At 47.8% G+C, this 12,954-nt stretch overlaps 1 protein-coding gene across 4 annotated transcripts in view; it reads right to left on the reverse strand.

The window, feature by feature from the left end:
- Positions 1-1,165: 1,165 nt before the first annotated feature.
- The window catches only part of crtc3 (CREB regulated transcription coactivator 3), a 78,939-nt gene continuing 67,150 nt past the window's right edge, over positions 1,166-12,954 (reverse strand). For 2 of the 4 annotated variants that reach the window (XM_052042600.1, XM_052042599.1), the window contains 6 exons: positions 10,688-10,905; positions 8,055-8,347; positions 6,970-7,170; positions 5,843-5,926; positions 4,556-4,769; positions 1,166-3,685 (listed from right to left, as the gene is read on the reverse strand). In XM_052042600.1, coding sequence (XP_051898560.1) covers positions 3,477-3,685; positions 4,556-4,769; positions 5,843-5,926; positions 6,970-7,170; positions 8,055-8,347; positions 10,688-10,905 — 1,219 coding nt within the window. In that variant the 3' untranslated portion in view covers positions 1,166-3,476. Of the gene's footprint in view, positions 3,686-4,555; positions 4,770-5,767; positions 5,927-6,969; positions 7,171-8,054; positions 8,348-10,687; positions 10,906-12,954 lie in introns of all 4 variants that reach the window. The other 2 variants (XM_052042598.1, XM_052042597.1) reach the window with 1 other exon arrangement.

Consider the following 12,954-nt stretch of genomic DNA (forward strand, 5'->3'; position numbering starts at 1 on the left):
GGATTAATCCTTCACTGGAAACAAGAGGATGCTGACATGACTCAATGGCCTGAGTTATAGGGAGAGGTTGGGCAGGCTAGGACTTTGTTCGGAGCACAGGAGATTGAGGGGTGAACTTATGAGGGGCATAGATAGGGTGAATGCACACAGTCTTTTTCCCGGGAAAGGGGAACTAAAAACTAGAGGGCATGGGTTTAAGGTGAGAGGGGAAAGATTTAAAAGGGACCTGAGGGGCAACTTCTTCACCCAGAGGGTGGTCAGTAAATGGAACGAGCTGCCAGAGGAAGTGGTTGAGGCAGGTAGAATAACAACATTCAAAAGATGTTTGGATAAGTACATGGATAGGAGGGGTTTAGAGGGATGTGGGCCAAACGCTGGCAAATGGGACGAGTTTGGTGAGCATCATGGATGAGATGGGCCGAAGGGCCTGTTTCTGTGCTGTTGAACTCTGTGATTCCGAGATCCAAACCCACTGCCCACACCTGGGAGACGCTGCAAATTCAGAGACTAATCCAACTGTCACTCCATGGCAAATGACACTCCATGAGGGACTTTACTGCACCCAGCTCTGTGTAAAATTGGACCAAACCAATGTGGATGTACGTCTAAACATCAAGCAAACGCTGAACGAGCAGCACTGAGGCTGAGGATGCAGTCAGGGCACCGAGCAACAAGGCAATGCTCCCACTGAGAGGTTCCTCCTGCTGCTCAGTCAGCCTGAGACTGGCCTTCTCGACAGATCTGACCCCCAGTCCCCTCCCTCTGCTTCTGTATGCAGATCAAAGAGCTGCACCTGTGAATAATTCAGTTTCTTACAATTAAAAATATGTAAATGACTAAATTGTTTCAAAGGAAAAGGAGAATTCCGAGCCAACCTCCTGCTCATTATGTTCTTCATTTCACAGATTGCAAGCAGCCTGGCACAAGTTCTGCCACAGACACACGCCCCACCGTTCCATCAGTCTCAATCACACGGACTGGACCCAGCCACAGGCAAAGTATAGCACAGCCTCACCCAGCCCACAGACGTAGGCCTCGACTCTCGTTTAACCCATTCATCGTCAGCAATTCATTACGTAAGGAGGGAGAGACAATCACAATGGGAACCTGCTGCCTCTGTGTGTGTGTGTGTGTGTGTGTGTGTGTGTGTGTGTGTCTGTGTCTGTGTGTGTGAGTGTGCGTGCGTGTGTGTGTGTGTGTGCGTGCGTGTGTGTGTGTGTGAGTGTGTGTGTGCGTGAGAGAGAGAGGAGAGAGAGAGAGGAGTGAGTAAGAGAGAAAGAGTGAGTGTGTGAGAGAGTGAGAGGAGAGGGGGAGGGTGAGTGGGGGTTGAGAGAGAGACGGGTTCCAGAGTGGGAAAGAATGGCTTTGATCATTCGTTGGTGAACTGGGAACTTCTGAGCTTTGGAGGAAAACTAAATGCAATTGGTTAAGAGCAAGATGATGGTTGGTATTCTGCTGGAGGAGGATACAGCTGCCTCTCAGTTTGAAAAGCACTGGATGGAAATATTGATTCTAGTTTAAGAAAGACCCAGTGATTTTTTGAACAAAGGGGTCAGTTTTCAGGCCAGCAGACTGAGAAATTCAGAGCCGGAGCTTGTCTGGATTTTCCCTGAAGCCAAGTTGTGGCAGAGCAGAGAGTGACTACACAAGCGCATGCACTGCCAGTGCTTCTGAAAATACAACCTAACCAAGCATGAGTGTGGAGCTGAAAAGTGGCACATCAGTGAACAATCCATCCCACCAACATTCTCAAAATAACAGTTTGCGAGAGACAAGCTCCAAGGATTGCCAAGGCAAAATACATTCGAAGCAAGTTCATAATAAGCCTATCTTACAGAAGGTAAATAAGTGGTGCCAGCAGCTGGCTCCAGAAAGAGCTCAGTGCCTCTGTGTTAGAAAGACATCGCTCTCAAGCTCCACGTTGGGCCAAGGTTTGACTCGGGACACAATGCACGTAACAACACAGAGTCTACACTTATTTAAAAAAATAATTATTCACTACTCCAATCGAAGGGATGTGTTCAGCACTGTGCTGCTGCACTTTGTAGATCGTGTTGGCACATCTCAAACACTGAGCCAAGACGGCAAACTGACGTTCAAGGTCTGTGGGGAAGGTTCAACATGTTTATACATTTTCTCATCACACTTCCAGCTGCTGCCAACATGCAAAACTCAACTTTTCCCAAACAAAGTGGAAGCAGCTATTAAGGCATTCAGACTCCGTTAACCTGTACAGTAGAGTGATTTAAAAATATAGTTTTCCACAATCTTGATATCAGTAATGCTGATATTTTACTTAAATTCCTCCCTATACAATTGAGAAATTGCCTTGCTAATTAAGAGATATAAATTTTATACAAATTGTAAAAGGGAGTCAGTCCCCACTGCACCCACTTGTCAGAGGGACTGCAGTTACTCCCAATGATATTATTTAATATTCTTCCATTTCATAATTCAAAATAACAGTGGGAACTCGTTACTATTGTAATCTGTAGGTGTTTGTTTGGGAGAATAAAACTGCAACTTTCTCAGGGTTGCTGTGAAAGAACCAGTGTCCTGTGACAGCCCGCTGGCCCCAGTGTCCAGCGACGGCCCTCCAGACCTCAATATAGATGTGACAGGCTCTGGTCCCGGTGTGCCCCACTACCTCCAAGTCTGGGCTGGTGACTGCCCTCTCTGGTCCCAGTGTCCACTCTCCCTGGCCCTAATGTCCAGTGGTCACTCTCTCTGGCCCCAGTGTCCAGTGACTCTCCTTCTGGTCCTACATTATTTCAATTGATAGCCTTTCATCAATGAAAGTAGAGAGTCCCCATTTTGAAAATGAAGCCAACTTCCAGGCTGTCAGTGAGGGTCTGGACCCTTGCGGATTCCAGGGCCGTCGGTGTCAGGATGGCCTCTGCGCTCTTTGTGAGCGAGACTGTGGTGAATATTGAAAAGACATTTGATCAGGATGGGCTGTTGTGTTCCTGAGTTAAAGTGTCCTCACGTTATGAAGAAGCTTTTAGCCCAGGACACTGTCCGCTTTCTCTCCTCCCCATGGACTCTGTGGCAGACGGTAGCGACCCATCTGCCGTCCCAGCTGAGCCCAGCGCACGATACAGTGCAGGGATGGTGTGGGTTGGCACACACTTTCAGAGCCACGTCCAGCAATGAATTCTACAGATTTCCATTAGTGGTTTAGAATGACGTAACTTTAGACAAATGCTTTATACAACACAGATTTTCTGGTGTTGATGTGCTGGGGCTGGGCTTCTTCCTGACAACAACCGGCTTAAACAGAAAAGTATATCAACCTTAACCCAGCTAAACAGATGTATAAATGCACATAGTTAAAAACCAGAACGGAAGCAATGGCTAGTGCTTTAATGATTAAAAAAATTGTCGAGCTCCAAATGTGCCATTCTGTAATGTTATTCTTCACTCTTTAGTGTCCAGAAATATTCTCACCCCATCCTGCCAGAAATAAGTTGCACTGATTAGACTCTGTCTGTCCTGAACGTGTCTTCAATCGAGGGGTCAGCCAGAACGAGATCTGGGTCACTGAGCATGCTCAGTCCATCCAGGCTAAGTGGTTCGATCTTGAGCTCGTCATCCAGTTGGAACTGGTTATCGGTGTCGAAGTTCGTGTCTGGGACACCAGCGAGAGCACTGCTGATGTCCTTGGACAAGCTTGGCGGAGAGTCCCCTAGGGTGCAACAGGTGCAGAATGAAGTAACAAACCGGCAGAAGATACCATCGTAAATTTGCACACCAATTTTAACAGTGTCTTGGCTTCCTGAAGACCTCACTGGTGTTCCAAAGACACCATGTGCTGCCATTACACGGCCCAAAGGACCAATTATTTTACCCAGGGAGGTGGGAACGATGTGGAACTGGCTCCAAGAAGCTGGTGAAACAAAGAGCAGAAATGAATTCAAGGAGAAGGAGATGTAACAGGGGAAAGACAGTGGATGAAGAGGTTGGGATGTGTTACCAACAACGGGCAGAGTTTTAATCAGGAGACACCAGAGGCTGCAGATGCTGGAATCTGGAGCGACACACAAACTGCTGGAGGAACTCAGCGGGTCGGGCAGCATCTGTGGAGGGAAATGGACAGTCGATATTTCGAGTCAAGACCCTTCATCTGACCCGAAACGTCGACTGTCCATCTCCCTCCACAGATGCTGCCTGACCCGCTGAGTTCCCCCAGCTTTTTGTGTGTTGCCACAGTTTTAATCAAACCATCACCCATTCCTGTCTCCACTGCTGTTAGACATTAGTAGACAGAATAAAAACCCTAAGTTTCCAAACGACATTGGGAAGAATCTTATTTCAGACAAGGAATCGAAGGACACAAGGTCATTCTTGGAACACCCTTGAGCTGAGTCAGGCCAGCACTGGTGAGAGGGCATGCTGCATGGAATGTCCATGGCAGAAAGCCATTCTGTCCCTCTGCTCTATGCTGCTGTTTATGCTTCACGAGTCTCCTCCCACCACTATCAGCTTGAACCTTCTCTCCCTTCTCCTCCACATTTACCCGTCTCCCCCAGACCCAGCCTGGCCCAGGGCTGCTCACCTGTTAGGATGATGTTGGGGATGTTCCCGGTGCAGGTGGAGTACAGCAGATTTGGTTTCAGCTGCGGTGACTGTTCCTGGAGGTTCCCGTGACTCCCGCTCAAGCCCACCACAGCGGCCTGGGAGAAGTGAAGGCTGGAACCCAGGTTGTAGAGGCTGCTGCTGCTCATTGGCAGGCAGCTGGACGGACGTTCCAACACGTTGAACTGGTTCAGCTTGGGGAGGGGAGAGGGAAATAAAACAACCTTGAGAAGCAGCTCGACTGTGGGGAGGGGCTGGTGACTTTGTCCACACATGGTGTAAAGCTGGAGGCTCCACACCCAGGATTATGACATTCCAACATCTGAAGCCCAGCTGCTTTGCTCTTTCAGAAGAGCGGTTTACAACACTTTCATCAATTACGGGATAAATCCCGACTCAGAGCACCAGCACCTGTCGGTATCAACGGCTCTTGGGGACAAGGGGTCACCAGACGGTAGGAGTCCGACACCCTCTCCAGGGGAATCAGGAATGGGGACTCCATCCTGCCACATCCTGGAATGTTAAAAAAATGACCTGCAGGATTCTTGGAATGAAGACACAAATTTGGACACTCCTGGCAAACAGAATTGACCAGGCAGTGAACACGTCCCAATCTGTTTCTGTGCAATTTATTCTTTGACAGAACTGGACTGAAGCTTGGAAGGTGGAGGAGGTACACTATTTAAATTTAGCTACTGCACAAAATGGATGATGAGGTGTGGGCCGTACTGGGAGGTTGGTGGAGGTGAACGTAAAAGGATGTGGGATGTAAAAGGATGAGATTGATTGGTACCGGGGATGGGAGACGGGAAACATTTGGAGCTTTGGACCAGTGGAGTCTGTGAGCCAACAGCTCCCCGCTTGCTGTGTTAAGCTCACCTGTGTGTATCTATCGCGGAGAGATACACACAGGTGAGCTTAACACAGCATGGACCACGTGGGTGGTAATTAAAGGTGGATTGCCGATGGGTGAAGGGGAGGCAGGGTTGCCGAGGGCAATGGGTGAAGGGGAGACCATATTCCATGCTGAAACATTAATGGAAGGTGGACACTGCTCACAAACCAACAAATGGGCAAACGTAAACACCACAAGACCTTTACTCGTACTGGTAAGGACAATGAATGAAGAACAACAGGCTGACGTCACACTGTGATCAATAAGGTACACCACTGCATAAAATGATTAGCATACCATAACCCGATCATACTCTGATATCCCTAGACAGCTGTGGATCTCCATAGGTCTGCTGATGGCAAACTTCCATACCTGCTGGGACAGAGGCTTGGACTGACTGGCCAACAACTGCTGCTCAAAGTATGGATCACTGAAGAGATTATCCACCGTGTCATTCTGTCAAACAGAAACACACAGGGTTAGTGAAGAGTACACACTAACACCTTGAGTAATATTCAGCTGATCTACTGCTATAGAAACATAGAAATATAGAAAACCTACAGCACATACAGGTCCTTTGGCCCACAAAGTTGTGCCTACCTTAGAAATTACTAGGCTTACCCATAGCCCTCTATTTTTCTCTGCTCCATGTACCTATCCAACAGTCTCTTAAAAGACCCTATCGTATCTGCCTCCTAGCTCTTTGCATTATGAAGGAATGTTGCCTGAACTGATTATTTCTAATGTGAAATATTTATCCAAAGTTAAATCCACTCAGTTATTTTAACATAGCTTTCAGAGATAGGTCCTAGTTGGTCATTATTTGGTATTTAATTAGTTAAAGAGAGTGATTGAACAATACAATTACTGCAAATGAGACGAAGTTCCTTTATGACATTAAAGCTATGGAAAGCTATGAACCAAGTGCCGGGCAATGGGATGAATACGGAAGAGTGCTCACTGGTCGGTGTGGACGAGTTGGGCCGAATGGCCTGTTTCCATGCTGTACCCTGCTAGGACTCTATGAAAATAAGTACGATTTGAAATATGATGAATATGATAAAATAAATGAGATGAAGGTAAAATTGCGCATGTGGATAATGGAATGAGAGGATCAACTGTAAAACAAGCAAAAGACTGCAGTTAAGAAACCCAGATGCAGAAAGGCCTCAAGGAAGAGTATAACTGAGTAATTCAGTAGAATGAAGGTACAAACCATCCAAGGGCAAGTTCAAGGCTGGCATCATGAGGACGAGGTTATGGGGTGATCCCTGGTTGAGGCCATAACTCTCAGGAAACATAATGACTCTGATGGAAGGACAGGAGGTTGCATGTGACTCTGTACTCAGCAGTGTGACAGGCACTTAAAAGATGCCCTCTGAAGTGGCCCAGAAAGGCCAATTAGGGATGGACAAGAAATGTTGGCCTTGGCAGTAACAACTAGATCTCAGAAATCAATCAAATAAAAGTACTTAATATTTATATATCTGAACACTTACACTGGGAGAGTGCAGCTCGAGTGGCAATGGCTGAGGGAGCTGATGAACAGGAGAGATTGGCGACTGTCGCTGTGGTTGCTGGGACTGAGGCATCAGCTGCTGGGATTGTTGGACTGGCTGCTGGGGCTGCTGGAGGTGCTGATAGAGTGGATAAGGTGGCAGATGTTCCATTGTCATATTACTGGTATCCAAGGCAACTCCCTGCAAAACCAAAGGCCAGAGTTAGACCGTGTGTGGCGCGCTGGTGGATGGATTCTCTCTCTCCCTTCCAGCCCAGAGAAGGCGAGTCCTGAATATTCTCAAACTTTCATCATTTTTAACCTTCTGCCTCTTCTCTAACCACCAGGACGGCACTTGAGGAGAGATTCATAAAGTCAGAGTCTCCAGGGAATAACAGTCAACCTGACTGACGTCTGCTCAATGGTTGATGAAGGAAGACTTGGTAATGGTCTCTCCCCACTCTGCAGCAAATCCTAGATTGGATCGTACAGTTCGGCAGCAACCAACCAGGAGCAGAGCTGAATGGTTCAAATACAATGAAACTGTTTTCCTCCAGTTAACACAGACAGTTCGATTCTGTGTGAACTGGCTGCCCTGTGAAGTCAGATGAGACCTCAACCTGTGTGTATAAACCACTGTACCATAACCATCCTGTTCTTCCACAAACTCCCCACCCAGGGCTGCCCCACAGTCATCAGGAGCAGGAGGTCAGCGACACACACTCAGCTAACTGTGAACCTTTGGAATTCTCCTCCCAAGAGCCATGGACATTCAGTACATTCAAGGCCAAGATCCAGAGATACTTGCGCAAAAGAAAGCGAGGGATATGGGGACTGGGTGAAGTGAATGAGGCAGCCTCCATCTTAATGACGGCTGGAGAAGTTTGAGGTTCTGTGCCACACTTCCACACACTCCTACTTCTAACGGTCTTACAGAAAGTGACCCTGCGAGCTCACAGCTGGCACAGACTTGGAACTGAACCTGCTGAGCCCACCCTATGTGCAATACCACAACTGTGACACCAGCACTGTGCAGCAAGTCCTGTCATCGAAATATAACCCACTCAGAAGAGAGATTACACTCACTTGTGCAATTGAAGACAGCGTCGGTGACATTGTTGGTGAAAACTGCTTGCTCAGAGACCTTCGAGACTCCATCCCAGGTGAGAGGGTCAGTGGACTGACTGGTGTCTGCCGTCGGCGGGGGGAGCTGTTCAATGTGGTTGGGATGGATGGGTTGCTTAGTGATGACCGTAGAGAGGACTGGATGGGGGGATTGCTGAGGGAGTGGTTGCTTAAAGGGGAGGGCACCATGGAATTGCTGAGTGAAGCTTGTATGGATGGGTTACTCAGAGAGCTGTGCAAAGAGGATGACAGACCTAGGCACGGAGAGAAAACACACAATGGATTTAACAATCAACTTAGTAAGATCAGGAATGCAGTTTCTATGAGCATTTCTACAGCAGAAACACATCACTAAGTTTTTCACAGGATCGTTGGCAAACAAAGGATGACACTGGACTATAGCTGGGGATGACCAAAGGCCTGGTTAAAGGGCGAGATTACAGGAAGAATGAGGCCGAGAGACCAAGTTCACATCATTCTGTGCTGTAAGATTCTAAGAGTTTTCATAAAAATGACTGTGCAAGAAGAATGAACCAATTCCATTCTGGCCTCAGATTGGAACTGGCTCATTCAGATGTAATGATGTTCAACCATCAGTGGGTTACAAAACCACTCTCACTGTCCTTGCACTCCCAGTGGGGTTGGGTGTGAGGTGGGTTTGTCCGTGATGGGGAATCTGCCATGTTCTGTGCCCAGGAGCTGTGCAGGGGTGGCCCATCTGCGGCTCTGATCACAAGACAAAGGAGCAGAAGTAGGCCATTCGGCCCATCGAGTCACGCTCCTGAGCAATGAACCTCCAGCGGAGGAGACACAGAGCAGCGATCTCTCTGCAAGACTTGTGATGACGAGGAGCCAGGAAATTGGATCCCAGGTGGTGACAGTGCCTGATGCCCTGAAAACTCCCCCAACACCCAGCCATGGCCAGCTCCCCTCAGTCAATGCTTGGGATTGCTGTCTCATTTATCTCCTCATTTCCTACCTTGGGATCTGTACAGTCAGTGGATATAGAACATGGAACAGTACAGCACAGGAACAGGCCCTTTGGCCCACCATATCTCTGCTGACCATGATGCCAAATTAAACTTATCCCATCTGCTGCACCTGGTCTGTATCCCTCTACTCCCTGCCTGTTCATGTGCCTGCCAAAATACCTCTTCAACATCTGCTTCTGGCACCTCACACTTTGTGTGTAAAAAAAAACTGCCTCGCAAATCTCCTTTAAACTTTCCCCCTCTCACCTTGAACATATTCCATCTCGTACTTGACACTTTGAAGACATCTGCCCTACCTGTGCCTCTCATAATTTTATCTACTTCTATCAGGTCTCCCCTCAGCCTCTGATGTTCCAGTGAAAACAATCCAAGTTTGTCTAACCTCTCCTTGAAGCTAATACACTCCAGTCTAGGCAACACAGAACGTAGACTAGTGCAGCACAGGAACAGGCCCTTCGGCCCACAATGTCTGTGCTGAACACGATGCCAAATTAAACGAAATCTCTTCAGCCTGCACATGATCCACATCCCTCTATTCCCTGTATATTCATGTGTCTGTCTAAAAGCCTCTTAAATGCCACTATCGTATTTGCATCCACCACCACCCCTGGTGAATCTCTTCTGCATCCTCTCCAAAGCCTCCGCATCCTTCTCATAGTGTGGCAACCAGAACTGCAGACAATATTCCAAATGTGGCCTAACCAATGTTTTATACAGCTGCAACACGACTTCTCAACTCTAATCCTCAGGGCCCCGACTGATGAAGGCAAGCATGCCGGAGGCCTTCTTTACCACCCTATCCACTTGTAGGATCATCTCTCATTCACTAGACTGATTTGGGTGGTGAGCAGATACTGAATGGACAACCTCACTCAGTATCTGCTCACCACGTAAATCAATCAAGTGAATTTACTCAACATTGTCTCCAGAATTGAGGTATATTTGGTACAGAGACCCATGCTGCATTCCAAGTCTCACTAAAAGCTTGTACAGTTGCACCAAGGCTTTCTTGCTCTTGTACTCTAACCCCTTGCAATGAAGACCGATGTGGTATGTGTGCCTGAATTGGCTGCTGCACCTGCACACTAACTGTCTGAACCAGCACACTGAGATCCTGACACACAGCAACATTTACATTTTATTTTATTTTAAAAATACAACTATTTAACTTTTCTGTTCTTCCCGTCAGGGTGACTAGCCTCACGTTTTCCTACATCATCTACACGATGGAATTGTTCTCCTGGCTGAGATCACCACTGACTGGTCATCAAGCCAATTCACCAATGGTCCACATGGTGAAGTGCTGATTCATCTATCGGACCTCGGACTGAATTTGTGATTTTTGTGGCAAAACCTTACCTGATCCCAAGTCAAACTCCTGGTGAATTAGGTTTCATCAGTGCAAACAGTTTGTCTTTCCCTTGTACAACTGGTTTAGCCTCTGATGGTAAAGCTAGCACCACTGTGTGAGCCTATTACCTCTCCTGCTCCTTTGTACAGCTTAATGGGTCTTCAGCAAGGTATCCCCAACAAAGAGAAAGGTCTGGTTCATTAAAGCAGTGCCCATGAATCCTGAGGAAAAGCTCGAACGGTTCCTCTCACCTTGGGAACTGCTGATGCCCAGGTGCGTCATGGTGGCAGCCAGGTTGCCGGTGCTGCTGCCTCCACTGATGTTGGGGAAGGAGCTGTCCTCGGGGTCCAGAGGTGTCGGCAGAGGCGATGGGAAGTGGAGATTAGTGAGGTCGGGCAGAGAGCCTCCTGTGTTCAGTGACCCTTGGAAATGCGACAACCCGGCATTCTGATCCGGTGACGGATAGATACTGGGAATCAGGAAACAAAAACTGTTGAGTTCAACACAAAATGCTGAAAGTATCTGGGATGCCAATTACTGCTTTAGTAGTCCATGTAACAGTCAATCACAACAACTATTGCCCACACAAGATCCAGAGTCACCAGCAAGACAGACAAATAGCTCACTGGATGAGACAGACCTGGTGATGCACGCACCTGAACAACCTAGTGTGATTTTGGTGAAGTGGTTGGTAATACCTGAACTGTTTAGTTTACCACCGGGTCTGAAGAGTCTTTGGCCAGGGTTGCAGGTTTGGGGACCACACCTCCCTCTCCCAATGTTGCACATCATCACTCCTGCCCCTCTGCCAACTCTCCATCTCCCCAGTGCTCCTCCAACTCCTTCCCAGTGCAGAGGCACCGGCCCTCCGTCAATGCTGCACATCACCCTGCCCCTCCCCCTCAGCATTGTTACCCCTGGCTGCTGTTCCTTCCACTCCAAATGCCTCACTCTCCTGGTGCTGCTGGTTTAGATCGGCAGCTTCAGCACTGGTTTCCAGTTCAGCTCTGGCTACTTTGTCAGACCACCGCCAGGTGGCCAATTGGATGGCACCAGGCTCCAATGTAATTGGTTCACAGGAAAGCCAATGACATTCTCCAAGAGCTGTGGGCAGCGGATGCTTTGAGGCCAATGGAAAAAGCTTCTGCGTTTCCATAAAGAATGGAACCGACTGTCACAGATGAGAGCTGATGGTACAATTCAGATTATGCGGTTGATTCTTAACTGCTCCCAGCAGCAACCGAGAAAACCAGTAAGTTACAGGGCAGTCTGGTATGGGCCAGCTCTCTGACAAAAGCCAGACAGGACCCAAAAGCATGCACTGGATTTGAGTTGGGATAGGTATATAAAGAGTAGTTAGTCCCAATCCAGGCCCAGATTGGGCTGGTGAGTTCCTGATAAACAATTGTAATGCACAGAGTTGTGGCTTGTGAAAGGAAGGGTTTGCCCAGAAACACCCACCAGAGGACAACTAGTGCAGGAAGTGGCTCTGAGTTTGCAGCATAAGCCTGGCTTCGCAACACCAGCCACACTGGACTGGATTCGGTACCAGATGGGTATCATCAGGCTTGGGTCAGCTTCAGATGAGCTGTGATGGGGTCAGATTGCCTTTTAATTTTATAGCCAAGCACACCTCCTCTTTAATGTAGTGAAATGTCTGAAGGGATATTCTTAGATTCAATTTAAAGAAAAGGAAGGTAGAGGTTGTGGAAGTCAAAGTCGGGTGTATTGTCATCTGCACAAGTACATGTATGTAAGTGTGCAATGAAAAACTGACGCATCAGCAGCACAGGCACAGAGCATCAGAGACACAGCATTCACAAGAAAAACAGAAATTAAACATAAATTGTACAAAATTATACAAGAATGAACACAATTAGAGCAAACGAGGTCCATTGGAAAGCAAAGTAGTCATCGTGTTGCTACACTGAGGTAGTGCTGAGTGTTGTGTAGATTGGTTCAAGGACTGAATGGTTGAAGGGAAGTGGGAAGCAGAGGGGACACTGAGAGGGAATTCCAGCGTAGCCAAGGACACCACTGCCAACAGAGAAGAGATTAAACTTGGGGATGCACAGGAAGTGAGAACTGGAGTTCAGAAATCGCAAGCAGATGCAGAGTGGAGGAGATTGCAGAGATTGTTGGGGGGGGGGGGGGTGGGGTTGACACCTCTGAAAAAACAGGTTGAAATGTTCAACGTTCCCTGAAAGGGAGCCAAGTGTGGATCAGTGAGAACTGGGAACCATGACAAGGGGTGGAGCTCTGGATGAGCTAACGTTTATGGAGGGTGGAATGTGGTTCGGAGAGTGTTGGGAGAGTCAGAGTAGGGGAGAGGAGGTACAGCCATCTTGTGTAATTAGGTTGGGCTGTGCTGGAGCATGGATTACACTGAACCCTATGGATGGAGGTGGACAGATGGTGGGTTAGGAACAATACATTCATCCCCATATGGAAACACTGTTATCTATGTTGCCATGGCACCTTAAAGCTGAGTTTCTGCATTGTTTTGCAGTGAAGTGAC

The sequence above is a fragment of the Pristis pectinata genome, chromosome 32 (genome assembly GCF_009764475.1).
Source record: "Pristis pectinata isolate sPriPec2 chromosome 32, sPriPec2.1.pri, whole genome shotgun sequence".
Taxonomy (NCBI): domain Eukaryota; kingdom Metazoa; phylum Chordata; class Chondrichthyes; order Rhinopristiformes; family Pristidae; genus Pristis; species Pristis pectinata.